General features: G+C 38.0%; 1 protein-coding gene across 3 annotated transcripts in view; it reads left to right on the forward strand.

Annotated features, from left to right (window-relative positions):
• CDK19 (cyclin dependent kinase 19) overlaps window positions 1-16,640 on the forward strand; it is a 268,286-nt gene that overhangs the window by 234,135 nt on the left and 17,511 nt on the right. For all 3 annotated transcript variants that reach the window (XM_065911735.1, XM_065911733.1, XM_065911734.1), the window contains 2 exons: window positions 9,067-9,124; window positions 13,892-14,023. In XM_065911735.1, coding sequence (XP_065767807.1) covers window positions 9,067-9,124; window positions 13,892-14,023 — 190 coding nt within the window. The remainder of the gene's footprint in view (window positions 1-9,066; window positions 9,125-13,891; window positions 14,024-16,640) is intronic.

Genomic DNA, 16,640 nt, shown 5'->3' on the forward strand with positions numbered 1-16,640 from the left:
CTGCAGCATGCCAGGCTTCCGTCAGTGAGTCAGTGATGCCATCCAACCATCTCATCCTCTGTCGTCCCCTTCTCCTCCTGCCTTCAATCTTTCCCAGCATCAGGGTCTTTTCAAATGAGTCAGTTCGTCGCATCAAGTGGCCAAAGTATTGGAGTTTTAGCTTCAGCATCAGTCCTTCCAATGAATATTCAGGACTGATCTCCTTTAGGATGGACTGGTTGGATCTCCTTGCAGTCCAAGGGACTCTCAAGAGTCTTCTCCAACACCACAGTTCAAAAGCATCAATTCTTCGGTGCTCAGCTTTCTTTATGGTCCAACTCTCACATCTATACATGACTATTGGAAAAACCATAGCTTTGACTAGACGGACCTTTGTTGGTAAAGTAATGTCTCTGCTTGTTAATACGCTGTCTAAGTTGGTCATAACTTTTCTTCCAAGGAGTAAGCGTCTTTTAATTTCATGGCTGCAGTCACCATCTTCAGTGATTTTGGAGCCCCCCAAAATAAAGTCTCTCACTGTTTCCACTGTTTCCCCATCTATTTGCCATGAAATGATGGAACCGGATGCCATGATCTTAGTGTTCTGAATGTTGAGTTTTAAGCCAACTTTTTCGCTCTTCTCTTTCACCTTCATCAAGAGGCTCTTTAGTTCTTCACTTTCTGCCATAAGGCTGGTGTCACCTGCATATCTGAGGTTATTGATATTTCTCCCGGCAATCTTGATTCCAGCTTGTGCTTCCTCCAGCCCAGCGTTTCTCATGATGTACTCTGCATATAAGTTAAATAAGCAGGGTGACAATATTCGGCCTTGATGTACTCCTTTCCCAATTTGGAACCAGTCTGTTGTTCCATGTCCAGTTCTAACTGTTGCTTCTTGACCGGTATACAGATTTCTCAAGAGGCAGGTCAGGTGGTCTGGTATTCCCATCTCTTTCAGAATTTTCCAATTTGTTGTGATCCACACAGTCAAAGGCTTTGGCATAGTCAATAAAACCAAATAGATGTTTTTCTGGAACTCTCTTGCTTTTTCGATGATCCAACAGATGTTGGTGATTTTATCTCTGGTTCCTCTGCCTTTTCTAAAACCAGCTTGAACATCTGGAAGTTCACGGTTCACATACTGTTGAAGCCTGGCTTGGAGAATTTTGAGCATTGCTTTACTACTGTGTGAGATGAGTGAGACTGTGTGGTAGTTTGAGCATTCTTTGGGATTGCCTTTATTAGGGATTGGAATGAAGACTCACCTTTTCCAGTCCTGTGGCCACAAGTTTTCCAAATCTGCTGGCACATTGAATGCAACACTTTCACAGCATCACCTTTTAGGATTTGAAATAGCTCAACTGGAATTTCATCACCTTCTCTAGCTTTGTTCGTAGTGATGCTTCCTAAGTCCCGCTTGACTTCTCATTCTAGGATGTCTGGTTCTACGTGAGTGATCATACCATCATGATTGTCTGGGTCATGAAGATCTTTTTTGTACAATTCTTCTGTGTATTCTTGCCACCTCTTCTTCATGTCTTCTGCTTGTTAGGTCCATACCATTTCTGTCCTTTATTGTGCCCATCTCTGCATGAAATGTTCCCTTGGTATCTCTAATTTTCTTGAAGAGATCTCTAGTCTTTCCCATTCTATTGTTTTCCTCTGTTTCTTTGCACTGATCACTGAGGAAGTCTTTCTTATCTCTCCTTGCTATTCTTTGGAACTCTGCATTCAAATGGGTATATCGTTCCTTTTCTCCTTTGCTTTTTGCTTCTCTTCTTTTCACAGCTATTTGTAAGGCCTCCTCAGACAGCCATTTTGCTTTTTGGCATTTCTTTTTCTTGGGGATGGTCTTGATCCCTGTCTCCTGTACAATGTCACGAACCTCCATCCATAGTTCTTCAGGCACTCTGTTATTCAGATCTAATCCCTTGAACTATTTCTCACTTCCACTGTATAATTGTAAGGGTTTTTATTTAGGTCATACCTGAATGGTCTAGTGGTTTTTCCCTACTTTCTTCAGTTCAGTTCAGTTGCTCAGTCATGTCTGACTCTTTGCAACCCCATGGACTGCAGCATGCCAGACCTCCCTGTCCATCTCCAACTCCTGGAGTTTACTCAAACTCATGTCTATTGAGTCAGTGATGCCATCCAACCTTCTCATCCTCTGTTGTCCCCTACTCCTCCCACCTTCAATCCTTCCCAGCATCAGGGTCTTTTCAAATGAGTCAACTCTTCACATCAGGTGGCCAAAATACTGGAGTTGGTTTCAGCTTCAGCATCAGTCCTTCCAGTGAATATTCAGGACTGATTTCCTTTAGGATGGACTGGTTGTATCTCGTTGCAGTCCAAGGAACTCTTCAAGAGTCCTCCAACACTACAGTTCAAAAGCATCAATTCTTTGGCACTCAGCTTTCTTTATAGTCTGACTCTCACTTCGATACATGACTACTGGAAAAACCACAGTTTTGGCTATTTACGTATGAATTTGGCAATAAGGAGTTCATGATCTGAGCCACAGTCAGCTCCAAATCTTGTTTTTGCTGACTATAGAGCTTCTCCATCTTTGGCTGCAAAGAATATAATCAATCTGATTTTGGTGTTGACCATCTGGTAATGTCCATGTGAGGAGTCTTCTCTTGTGTTGTTGGAAGAGGGTGTTTGCTATGACCAGTGCATTCTCTTGGCAAAACTCTGTTAGCCTTTGCCCTGCTTCATTCTGTATTCCAAGACCAAATTTGCCTGTTACTCCAGGTGTTTCTTGACTTCCTATTTTTGCATTCCAGTCGCCTCGGACATCTTTTTTGGGTATTCTAGAAGGTCTTGTAGGTCTTCATAGAACTGTTCAACTTCAGCTTCTTCAGCATTACTGGTCAGGGCATAGACTTAGATTACTGTGATATTGAATGGTTTGCCTTGGAAACGAACAGAGATCATTCTGTCATTTTTGAGATTGCATCCAGGTACTGCATTTTGGACTCTTGTTGATTATGATGGCTACTTCATTTCTTCTAAGGGATTCTTGCCCACAGTAGTAGGTATAATGGTCATCTGAGTTAAATTCACCCATTCCAGTTTTTAGTTCGCTGATTCCTACAATGTCGACATTCACTCTTGCCATCTCCTGTTTGACCACTTCCAATTGACCTTGATTCATGGACCTAACATTCTAGGTTCCTATGCAATATTGCTCTTTACACACACACACACACACACACACACACATAATAAATCATGCAATTTGTAAAAATTATGGATAAGACAGAAAGATAACAAAATGATGCTAATTCTAGTTATGTAAAACCTAGTCTTTCCAAGTCCCCACATTGTGATGGGCAGCTCCCTCTTTAACCTTTGCCTTACCCCTCCCCTCTGCTTGTCTTCTCACATTGAGTCCAACCACAGTGACCCTTTTGCTTTTTCTCCAGTTAGCCAGCCTGCCAGCTCACCAGTGTTTTTCCTAACTGCTCCAAACAACCATGACCATGGCCTACTGCTAATCTTATGGCAGCCCTCAGAACTTTCAGAGCACAGGCCAGACGTGCTCAAGAACCTGTCCAGTTCTGGTACCCAAATGACTTGTGCCAAAAGCAGAACCATTGGAAAGAGCAGGCCAGCCCTCCCTTGGGTGTCCTCTCTTTAGAATCACAGTGCCCTATCCTCTGTTCTGCCGGGTACCCACTGTCCTCCCTGCTGTGTCTCCAGTTCACCCGCCTTCAGGCACTGAACTGCTTTCCCCTTATTACTGCACTTCTGTCCGGCCTTATCCCAAAGGTGACCTCATGGAGGTACTGTCTAAGTAATTTAAAAGAATGCTTAAGTAATGTTAAAAATAACACCCTTCTAACCCACTGTCATCAGTACCTCATCCCTGTTCCTTTACTTTTTGTCCATATTATCTTAGTGTACGATAAACACAAAAAGAAGATTTGATATGTTTGTATGTACCTTACAAGGCATAACAGTCGAGAGAGTATCACTTAACCCAGTAATTGGAACATTACCGATAGCTTGTTTCTGTTTTATCTTTTCCCCCTTATCTTATCCTCCTGCTTCCTTCCAAGAGGTAACAAACATCCTGAATTTGAACCTGTTATTCACCCCTTAAAAAGTAATAGGTTTATAACATTTGTATATATGCCTAGACAGTACATTTTTAATATTTTTTAGCTTTGCTTGGTTTTAAGTTTTATGAAAATGGCATCCTGCTATATATAGTCTTCTGAAATGTGCTTTTTTCCCCTCAACATAGTGCTTCCAAGATCTGAACATTTTTTACCTTTATTTGTAATTCAATGATTTTTCACTGCTATTTTTATAATTCATTGTATGACTCTATCACATTTAATTTCTCCATTTTCCTATTAGCTAGAAATTTGGGTTGTGTCCAGATTTTTTTTTTTTCTCTTTTGGGGATTACAAAATGCGCTTTGGATATTCTTTAGTGTATCTAAAAAGGGAATTACTCAGTTGAAGGGTATGCAATTGTTCAGTTTGGCAAGATGATGCCAAATTGTTTTCCAAAGAAGTTGTACCAGTTTATTCTCCCACCAGCAGTGTACTGGAATTTCCCCTGACCTATTTCCTACTCAACTGTTCTTAACTGTTAGCCAGTCTACTAGGTATAATAAAATGGTATCTTAGTGGGATTTTCCTTTGCATTTCCCCCATTATTGATGTGGTGTGACATCTTTTCCTATGCTTAGCAGTTAAACTGCTTTCTTCTTTTTTTAAAATCCCTGTGCAGACATTTTGTTCATTTTTCTGTTAGGTTGTTTTTCATCTTGATTTGTAGAACTTCTTTATTCTGGATACGAAACCTTCGTGGCTGATCTATGTTACAAATAGTTCTCCCTGTTTGTCTTTTTATTTTCCTGATCTTTGATGATTGGAAGTTGCTTTAATTGCCAAATTTATCAGTCCTTCCTTTTATGGTTATTCTTTGTATCTTGTTTAAGAAATTCTTCCCTACTTTAGGGTCAGAAAGATATACTCCAGTTTTTTATTTTCTTCAGTTTTAAAGTTTTGTTTTTCACATTTAATTCCTTAATCCTCCTGAAATTACTGTATATATGGTATGAGGTGAGGATTCATTTTACTTATTTTTTCCCCATTTGGATAACTTGCTATGCCAGCACCGTTTAATGATTAATTCTTCCATTCTCCACTGATCTGAGGTTCTTCTCCTCTTAGTTCTCCATTCTCTCCCATTGATCAGTTTATCTCTCTCTGTACCAGTCCCATTCTGTTTTAATTACGATAGCTTTAAAATAAATCATGAGCCAGATTCTTCTCTTCATCCCCTCCTCCTAATGCCTTGTGAATCTCTTGGCTATTCTTAGCTGTTTGCTCTTCCACATACATTTTAAAATCAGCCTTTCAAGTTCCACAAGGAAACTCTGATGGAATTTTGATGGAAATTGCATTGAATATGTAGATAAGTATGGGGAGAATTGATGTCTTTATTGTATTGAGTCTTCTTATGTATAAACATGAGCTCTTAATTTACTTAGAACTTCTTAATGTAATTTAAGATAAGGTTGCAAGGTGTTCTATATAAAAATCTTGTAAATTATTTGATATATTTATTCCTAGGCATCTTACAGGTTTTTGTTTTGTTTTTGCTATAAAAATGATGATTTTGAAAAACTGTATCTCCTAGTTTTTTTTTTTCGTGATATATAGAAGTACATTTGACTTGTTCATACTGTTCAAGTAGCCATACTTCCTGTTAAACTCTTTTACTATTGCTAATAATTTGTCTGTAAATACTTTGGGCTTTCTATGTAGACAATTAATATCACCTCAAAATAACTAGTAGTTTTGTTTCTGCCTTTCTAATGCATATGTCTTTAATTATTGTTTTATAGTACTGGACTTATGTTGATTTTAGAAAAAGGTGAAAGTAAAAGACTATTAAAAGATATAGCATGCAAACTGCTAAAAGAATCAACTACAGTAGTGTTATACAAAATAGCTTTTAAGAAAAGGGCATTATTAAGAAAGGGGGCTTCCCTGGTGGCGCAGCTGGTAAAGAATCTGCCTGCAATGTGGGAGACCCAGGTTCGATCCCCGGGTTGGGAAGATCCTCTGGAGAAGGGAATGGCAACCCACTCCAGTATTCTTGCTAGAGAATTCCGTGGACAGAAGTCAGCCATAATACTAGATGCAGAAATCTCTTGTATTCTCTTTATTATTTTTCCACAGTATTGATCAATACTGATGTACTGTATATTTGTTATTACCCTTTTTTCCCCACTGGAATATAAGCTCATGCGGTTAAGGATTTTACCTGGTTTTGTTTAGTATGATATCTCTAGGATCTAAATTACTGTTAGATGCTCAGTCAGTATTTGTTGAACGAATGACTATGGAGGGTAGAGAAAGTAGTGCAAAAAAAGCAATGCCAAATCTTGAGCTTTTACCTTGAAATGCTCTTACATGTTCCCCCATGACCACTGCCACAAGTTAACTTTTCCCTGGACTGTTGTAGTCCACTTCCACCTGGCTTCCGTCTTTACTTTGTGGTCCATCTCTATTTTCCAGTTTATCCTTCATAATACTACCAGAGTTTTTTTCCCTAAATATTGATCTGATTATCTCAGTGTCTTGTCTTGGCCCAGCCTATAGAATAAATTGTAGTTTCTCTAATGTGACATTTAATTCCCAACATAGTTCCTAGCCTTATTTCTTCACTGAGCTTTCTGTACTCTAGTCACATCATAACACGTCTAGGCTCTTCAGCATGCTATGTCTGTGGGTTTTCTTTGTGACTGGGCTCTTAACTTTTGGGTTCTCTGAGCCTGAAAAGTCATTCTTTTGTTTATGCTTATCAAAATCTTAGTCATTCTTAAATTCATCTAAAGTTATTTCCTTCCTAAAGACTACCCTGATATTCACTGAGAAGGATCATCTAATCCCAGCGATTTCTTTTGCTGTTTTGGTACTTTCTGTAATCTGCCTTGTACTTTATAAAAAGTTCTCTCTCTTTCCCTACTAGATATATTAACCTGTTTGAAGATAAGGCTTCATGTTTTATTTTTCTTTGTTTCCCGAAAGTCTGCAATACAGTGTTTTAAACATAATGGAGCTTTGATAAATAATTGTCAAACTTATTTTGAAGGTTTGGTTTTTGTCTGATGCTGTTTTTCTCTTTCTGCTATAGTAAACTAATCGTGTCTCATGTCTTCAATTACCACGCTCCAGTGACAATAAACTTCAAATCTGAATCTTCCTATTTCCACTGTCCTGACTAGTGCGACCAGGCCTCTCACACAACTCCACGTGTCATCTTCTCTTTCTTGTTCCCCCTCCCAAATCAGTACTTCTCATAGATTTTCTATCACAAAGACACCATTCTTCCAGTCACATTAACTCAAAACCTTGGTGAAATCTTTATCACCCTTTGTCTTAATCTTCTGCCTTCAACTAGTAAGTCCTGTTAATTTCTCCTTTAAAATGTTCCTCAGCTCCATAACTCCGTCTTCATTTCAGCTGAGAAGTCCTTGGATGGAGCCCTTATGACCCATACCCAGTTCTGATACCTCCCCCTTTCCTGTGCTTCCCTGATAGCTCAGCTGGTAAAGAATCCGCCTGCAATGCAGGAGACCCCAGTTAGATCCCTGGGTTGGGAAGATCCCCTGGAGAAGGGAAAGGCTACCCACTCCAGGATGCTGGCCTGGAGAATCCCATGGACTATAGTCTATGGGGTCACAGAGAGTCAGACATGACTGAGCGACTTTCCCTCACACTTCCTGTAATCTTGCTGCCTGTAACATACAGATCAGATACTTCACCTGGTGTTTAAAACAATGCAGAGTCTAGGTTCATTCTGCTGCCTACAGCATTCATCCTCCACTTTCTGTCAGGGCAGACTTCTTACTTTCTCCTAAGCTTATGTCATTACCTTTCATGTGCTCTGCCTATTCATTTTTCAGGATCTGGATAATGGACATCACCCCTGCCCCCCACCTTCAGTGAACATTTCCCTTAACAATGGAAACTCTAATCATTTCCTCCCTGTTCATTTTTATTTTTAGTGCTTATTGTTTTCATTGAGACTTTTAAAAGAGTCAGCAAATTGGAAGGGATCTTAAAAGTAATCTAGTTTAACCTCTAACCCAAGACCTCAGTCTTCTTCATAGCTCATAATTAGCATTAGCTTCTAGTATTACACAAAGCTTCTGATATTTCTATTTATATAGTGAACATCTGGAAGTTAGGAATTTGGTTTCCTGTGCTTTTATTTTTCCTTTTAATTCTTAGTATGGTTCACTGTCCTGGAAGACATTAAAAATGTATTTATTGATTGTATAAATGAATCATAAATTTTCTCTTCAGAGAATTTACAGAGGAAACTTACTTGCCCAAAAGCCTCTCTGCCTTCAACTAGTCACAAAATCCTGTTAATTTCTCCTTTAAAATGTTACTCAAATGTCTACAAATAAGAATGACTTTTTAAAGAGTCTTAAAAGATGGTGGATACATTTTCAGCCTACCCTTTTCTTTGTATGGCTCTGTATTAGCCTTGACTTTTATTTTCCTCCTTCTTGAGATTATACTTGGAATTTCACTTTTGCATGAACCATAAGGTGTATGAATTTTAATGGAATCTGTTGAATGTTGACCATGTTTTCCTACAGTAGTTTAGAACTATTTAGCAAGAAATATTCCACTTGACTCATTTAAATGAAGGTAATTATCTTGTGGCTGGGAATTTATATAAAAATTTTCAACCACAAAAGCCCTTTGTTGTGGGCAGTAATAGAACAGCTTATAATTTGTACAGGTTTTAAAGTTATTACTAGTCATTACTTCTGAGGGATAAATAGAAATGATAGCTTTAATTCCTTTGTGATTATTTGTATGATATAATTTTGAAAATAAGATGTTTCTATAGCAAGGATGTTTTGGGAAAGTTAGTGCTAACTTCAAGTGTGTCAAATGCTTAATGTAGAGGGTACTTGCTATTCAATTATAGTTTTGATGAAAATCCAGAAGTGACATTTTCATATTATAAGAACTTTTTTCCATTTTAGAGCATGTCAAAAGAATATAGTAATTTGAATGCTCTATTTTTATTTCTAGAAACCAGCAAATATCCTAGTAATGGGAGAAGGTCCTGAGAGGGGGAGAGTCAAAATAGGTAGGTAATTATTTCTAAAATACCTTATTAAGAAACTAAAGTGACTGCAAAGATGGTTTCCCTTTTTAATACTCTTACTTAAGTAATTTTAAAATTAATTCAAATTAATTCCTCATAATATTCATAGACAAGATGTTGGGAAATGTAGATAGTTTATAAAATCCCTCAGATTTATTCCCAAAATAAGGTTCTATAATTCTAAGCTGAGGCAAGCAAAAATTCATTCCCATACAATACTCCAAACATGTGTTTATGCTACTGTTACTGTAATGCTACTATTATAGTCACCCTAAACATAATCCCTTGAATCTTACTTTTGCCTCAGCTTTACCAAATGTTTCCCTGAACCCATCCTTCCCACCCTGACCCTGATTTATACAAACAGATCCTCACAGATACCTCCCCCTGCCCTCCCCTCTCCCTACTGCATGTCTTGTGCCAGGTACCAACATATCTTTTCCAAATGAATATATATGTGTGTAGACTCTCTTACTTGCCAGTCTTAGATTAAGGCACTGGCAGAAGTCTTGTTTCTGTACTAAACATTTCTCTGCGACCTTGAAAGTTCTAAAAGAAACTGCCATCATTTATACCAGTTTATGTCATTTATAAATGACATAATATATATGTCATTTATACTGACATATTTGGGGAGCAAATAAGCTGAGAAATGCTTTATTCTAAATTTTTTTTATAAGAGAACTTACATTTATTCAATGTTCAGTGCTTTTAAGAAAGATTTTAGAGTAAATTTTATTTTACCAACCTGCTTTCTTTGCTATTAGAACTTATCATGCTAGAAATGACCCAGAACTGTGCTAACTTTGCCTACTACAAATTCATTCTGTCCTGCTTCAACCAAGCATACCCTGCTGCCTGGTTTTCTACTTCTTCCATTAATTCACTAGCCCAGTTCCTGAAGAAGCTGTGCTAAACCAACTTTTCTTTCTTTAAATTTCTACTCTGGGTTTGAGATTGAATCATAAAAAAATTCTGTTGATGTTAATTAAGAACCGGGTGGCTGCTTTCTTTCCCTCTCCCATTTCGTTCCTCCTCCTTCTCATCCCCTTTCTACCCTTCCTCACTTGTTTCTATTTCACCCTCACACTTCTATCGAGTACCAAGTTTTTTCCCCGTGAAAGGGAAATAAAGGATGGTCCTCCTGTGGGAGACACTAAAATAGACACTTTGGAGTGTCACCTCCTTTGTTTTACACAGCCACCCTCTGGTAGGCACTGCAGATAAGTAAAGCTGGATTTACAGAGGCAGTAGCTTACTCGGCCTTTCAAAGGAAGGACTTGAATTCCAAATCTGGGCTCTCTTTCACTCCAAGCATTGCTGCCTGGTGATATCAAAGCTATCTGGTATGACCTGACTGACCACTTTTTGTCAGCACAGCTCTGCCTTTGAAACAGCCTCAGAAAGTGTCTCTTTCTCCTCAGTCCTATCCTGTGCCCTTCTAGCTTCTAAATACCCTTCCTGCTGTACTTCAGCCCTTCTAATTACAGTTTTTCTGTTCTTTCCTTCTCAAGTTTCTCCTCTTCACCTTTAAACACTCATAATCCAATTTTAACATAAATTTTCTCATATCCATTTTGTTTTTTTTTAACCATTTGTTCAATTTTTTCCCCTTGTTCCTCTACTTCTGAAATCATGCTTACACATCGGTTTCACGTACCCTAATTTGTTATCTGTTATTAAATTCTTTTTTTTTTCCTGACATCAAATTCTGTTCCTCTATTGAAACTGCAGTCCCCAAGACTATCTATGGTCTTCATCTTACCAAGTCTAGCAGCCTGTGTTTAGTCTGTTTTCCTTTACTGCCTTGTCATTTGTCCTTCTGGCTCGTCTGGCATTGTGAGTGTCCTTACTTTGGCCTCTGTGATATCACATAATGCTATTTTTCTATTCCTTTTGCTGTGACTGCTGTATTTTATTCATTCTTGTCTTATTCCTACTAACCTTCTGTTTCAAGACAACCTAGGCACTGGCTCGAGACCTGGCCTCCCTCTACAGTTACTTCTTTAGGGAATTGATAAGTTATGGCCGTAAAATCTTGGGTTTTATAAAAATGATTTGAAGACCTGGATCTCAAATTCTGTTCTCTCACTCTAACTCTCTATTTGGATGTCTTGCTGGCAACCTAGATTCCATTAATTCCAAACCAAATTCATCATCCTCATCTTGTACTCTCCAATGCTGTCATCACATTTATCCCAGTCACCAAACTTAATGTCTTCTCCTTAGTCTTCCAAGTAGCTCTGCTACTCAACATGAATTCTGTATTCCAGCCAGGCCAGTTAGTTGCCTTATTGTTAAGAATTTAGGATTATAATTCTACCCAAGATTAGAGAGAAAGTCAGGGTTAAAAGTCAACAATAATTAGTATTAAAGGTCTAGTGAACAGTTACAGTTAACCTAGTTGATTAAATTATTTTTATATTTTGTTTTAATAGCACATTATTAAAAAAAAACCAGTAATGCTTTGCTATCTATGCTTAACACTTTAATATAGTTCTTTTTTGATTGAAAGAAAAAGCAGAGTTGAATGAAAGACACATTGTACCCTTCCCTGTATCAGAGGCTTCCCCTCCCCAGCACCTGAGACTTACAGGCCTTTCCTAAAATGCTCATTGCCTTCTTTACTATTCACAGTGATTCCGCCTTCAGAATCCAGCTCAAATTCCACTTTCCATTTAGTCAGCTTCTGCAAATGTTTATCAAACATTGTTCCAGATAAAACCATGGAGACATAACCTCTTCCTGCAAGGGACTTTGAGTCTAACAGAAACCAGTAGCAGCTTTCCTTTTTGTCTTACAGTACTTACCCTTTTTATCTACACCACATATTTTGTCATCTCACCTTTGTGTAAGCTCCTTGACTGTAGACATTGCCTTCTGCTGCTTTTCTGTCATTTGATACTAATTAGCACCCACACCACAATTGTACTACCTCTATTGAACTGAATAATTTAACTCATATCCAACTTTAGGAAAACAGGTGTTAGTAACATTTAGGCTAGTTACATTTTGTCTAAATTAGTAATCATTTGAAAAATGGTTTGAAAAAAATTATTTTTAGGAGTATTTATTGTTTCTCTGGGCTTGATTTCATGTTTCAGTGAATTGGTGTGGCTTACATAAAGCTAAGAAGGTAGAGAATAAGGGGAGAAAAAAAAATAAAGATACTTAATTAAAAAAAAAAAGAATAAGGGGAGAAATACTGGCTTTAGCCTTTACTTCAAAATAGAATGCTTTTCAATGGAGGGAAGAGTATTCCATCATATTACTTTGCCATCAACAACAGTCAGCATCTATTCAATATATAAAGCAGTGCTTTGAGGTAGATGTAATATTGGTAGACTGGTTTTGAATATTTTTGCTTGCTATAGGGAAATTTGGCTTAAAAAGTGTAGGCATCAGCACAGGCATCCTTGGATAGCTTTATTTTTTAAGACCCGTGTTCTCCAAAGCATTCTCAGAAAGTCCTGTGAATTATTCAAACTCTAAAGAGATAAAATCACTGTAAATTAAAAGTTCAATGCATATCATAGCCTACTGGTTTTAGATTAAATGATACTCTATAGTTGCAACTTTAATGTACTACTTGTGCATTGTATAGTACATTGGGGACCATTATATAATCAAACTATACTGTATGTATTACCTATTTCAAATTATAGAGGCTTATCTTTGTGATTTATTTTTTTACCTTTGTGACATGCAATTATCATATGTATAATCTGTTGTATATCAGATCCATGGTTAAGAACATAGCTGCTAAACTATAACATGATTTTTGCTTGAGTACTGGCATTTTTACTTCCTATCCCTATGACTTTGGGCAAGTTACTGAACTGCTTTGGGCCTTAGATTCTTCATCACAGAAGTGGGGGTAGGGGGAGAATACTTATTAAACCAGCATTCTTATGAGGATTAGATGAAATGATAGATGATGTGTATGAAAATCATTTGTAAGCTCTGAAATGCTTTATAGATATAATGTATATGTTCTTTAGGAAATCTTAAGAAAATTAAATAGTAACCAGTACATTATTATATCAATAGTAATAATCTTTTTACTACTTTTGTATACCTCTAGTATTTAAATGTTAGCTTCGGTATAGAGCTTTATAAGTGCTGAATTGTAACAAATTCTCTTACATAGTCTATATATGTTTTTGAAAACATGTATGTGATGTTCTAGTAACTATACAACAACTGGCTTTCTGGGGGAAAAAAATCACCCCAGTTTATAGCATGCACTGTTTTTCAGGATGTAAATACTCCCACCGTAGCCAATTTCAAGCCACAAACATGACATTACTGAACACCATGTTGGGAAGATACTTAAATTGGCTCTCGTGAGTCCATAAAAGCCAACTCTGGCACAGGCTGAACTAAGATAGACTCAAGATTTTAGATATATAGGCATACAGAAGTCATAATCATGAAAATGTTTAGACTTTAAAAGCATACAAATATTATTCTGTCTCTGAAAGCCACGAATCTGGAATCAGACCTTGATTTTTATTCTGACTCTATACGTACTAGTTCTATGACTTTGGACAAGTCAGAATATCTTTAAACCTCAGTCTCTTCATCAGTAAAATAGGCACAATAACAGTATCTCCCTCAGAAGGGGCGATCTGGTGCTAGTACAGACCACTGGTTGAAAAGGAGTGCTTTGTAAGGTTAGTGGCTATTGTCATCATGGTTACAATAGCATGCCACACTGAGTTCCTGTTAACTGATTTTATTTTTTAGCTGACATGGGTTTTGCCAGATTGTTCAATTCTCCTCTAAAGCCACTAGCAGATCTGGATCCTGTAGTGGTGACTTTCTGGTATCGGGCTCCAGAACTTTTGCTTGGCGCAAGGCATTATACAAAGGCCATTGGTAAGTTAATGTGAAATGATTGACTTATAATTGGTATTATATCATTATTGTGTGATACTGCATTTATGATAAATACTAAAGGGTATAATAAAGTGGCTTTGTAAAAGCCACTTTATATGGCTTTGTGAAAGTCCTGTTGTCATCTATATTCCCAGATTTTATATTCTAGGAACTCTGGATATTCAGCTATTTAGGAGAATATGATTCTTTTTAAAAACAGAAAGCATTTTCTTTTTTAAATTATTCACTTTTAATCGGAGGATAATTGCTTTCCAGTGTTGGTTTCTGTTGTGCAAGTGTGAATCGGCTGTCAGTACACACGTGTCTCCTCCCTCTCGGGCCTAAAAGAAAGCATTTGCTTTCAGAGGATAGAAGTGTCTGGTCTTGTTGAGTTGCTATAGAAATAATAAAATGCAGACTTTGTTTTGCACCTACCTACTATTGATCAGAAGAACTGGAGAGAGGTTGAGTTTTCTTCACAAAAAGAAAAACAGAAAAACTGAAGTAGTGTAGTTATTGGAGGGAGCCCCTGCTATCTGGGAAAAAGTTAGTCAGTCAGTCCTGTCCTAAGCAAGAAACAGTATGACTGATCCTTCTCTCTTGCCATTATAGTTATCAGGACAGCAGTTTCTCCATTAAGGTAGGAAACAGAGCCTGGGTAGACTAGCTGTGCTCAGCATCTTGCCATCTCACCAAGCGTAAAACACTGAATAGGAACACCTTAAAACACAATCTGTAGGATTTAAAGTCTGCTTCAGAACAGAGGCATCAGAGATTTTGCTACCTGACCCTATAGTGTCCTCAGAGGGCCCAGATGCCAACTGAAGGAGTCGGGAAGAGAGAGCTACCCTCAAACCCAGGTGCTGCTTTAAAGGAGGTGAAAGGAGAAGACAGGGAGGGAGTACTAGGGCCATTCATGTGAAGCCTAAGTTCTGTAAGGTAGCTACATTTTGCTTACTGTGTTTCTTTAAAGTTTCCTTTTCTTGAATGCTGTTTACTTGTATTAGACTAATTTTGACTGCATTCAGCTGCTTTGGTTAAGTTCTATTTGATAAAGGCACTTAAATTATAAAATTATTAAAAATAGACAAGCACAATCCTTTCTCTGTTAAGCTTATGAAAAAACTAAAAAGAACTATCAAAGAGTTACCAAGGAAGTTCTCACATTTGAAGAGATCAAACTAATAATTAACCTCTTCATGGGTAGAAACGGAAACAAAAATTAAAATATAGTAATGTCCTCATTCGTCAGGAAGTCTGATTTCTGCAAAACTCAGATACCCAGAACACATTTATACTTCTTTTGTCTAGGGATTGAGACACTAGTACAGTGTGGAATATTGTAATTCTTCATAAGCACCGCTGAAGGATTTTGTTAAATTAGTGAAAAAGGCTATGAGTGGCCACAGCATCATAAGGAAAACCATATGTGTTTGATAGTAGAGGCATGTGAGACTGACCTCAGACCCATGCCCTGGCACTTGAGCCTGTAGTAATAAGACCCCTGACCAGAGGCTGTCACCGTTATCAGCCAAGGGCAGTGGCAGCTGTCTGTGAAGGCGGGAGGACTTTTTTTGATACTAAAAGTAAATGGAAGGGATAGAGCAGGGGTCCCCAATCCCTGGGCCGTGGACTGGTACCTCCTGTCAGATCAGCAGTGGCATTAGATTAGAAATAAAGTGCATAATAAATGTAATGCGCTTGGATCATCCCCCCTCCGCCCAATTCTGGTCTGTGGAAAAATTGTCTTCCACAAAACTGGTCCCTGGTGCCAAAAAGGTTGGGGACCGCTGGGACAGAGCGGTTCTTAGAATAAGCCTGACTCTGTTTCCATTCCGTGGGTGCACTGAGGGGCTTTATTTTTGAGACATTTGGCATTATGGTTGCTTTTTCTGTTATTAGTTCACTCTCTTGAGAACAATAAAATCTAGACAATCTCAGAAGGTACCAGAGGCTAGGAAGGTGCCAAAAGTTAAGACAGAGAAAAACGGAGTGCTAGCTGGGAGCAACGTTGGTGCTTTAGAACAGGACTGGTGCTGAGACAGCCGCGGGCACAGGTAGTGCAGGATGTGATAACAGCAGAGCCTCCCGTGCCCTGGGCTCTTACCTGGCGCCTGCAGTCTGTGTCAGAAGGGAGAGTCCAGGAAGAAAAGGAAGACTCAGCCGGAAACCTTGTTAAACAAAATGATGCCCCACCAAAGACTGTCTCACTCTCAGAGATTCTTAGCAAACCCACGGCCTATGTTTAACATGTACCTCTGGTGATTCTGTTGTGTGTGGTCCCCACACTTTGAGAAGCATGGTTTTATGAATATTTTCTGATTAACTGCTCTACTGTTGTAAAATATAGATGGGTTTTTTGGAAATAAAGGTAATTGGGTTTGAACTGGAAACCAACTATATTTCTTATTTCCTCAGGGTAAGGAGAACTGAAATTGAATTTTAACCAGCTTGTGACTTACTAGCTCAGTAAAAATGAGACTTGGCAATTAAAGATAAAAACATAATCACTGATTTCTAATTCTAGTCATCCCGATTATTCATTCTGGATAGAAGTTAGGAAAAAAATTAAGATACAAAAATAATCCCCACATTAGTTAGCTTATATATTCGTAGC

The sequence above is a fragment of the Muntiacus reevesi genome, chromosome 19, assembly GCF_963930625.1.
Source record: "Muntiacus reevesi chromosome 19, mMunRee1.1, whole genome shotgun sequence".
NCBI lineage: Eukaryota > Metazoa > Chordata > Mammalia > Artiodactyla > Cervidae > Muntiacus > Muntiacus reevesi.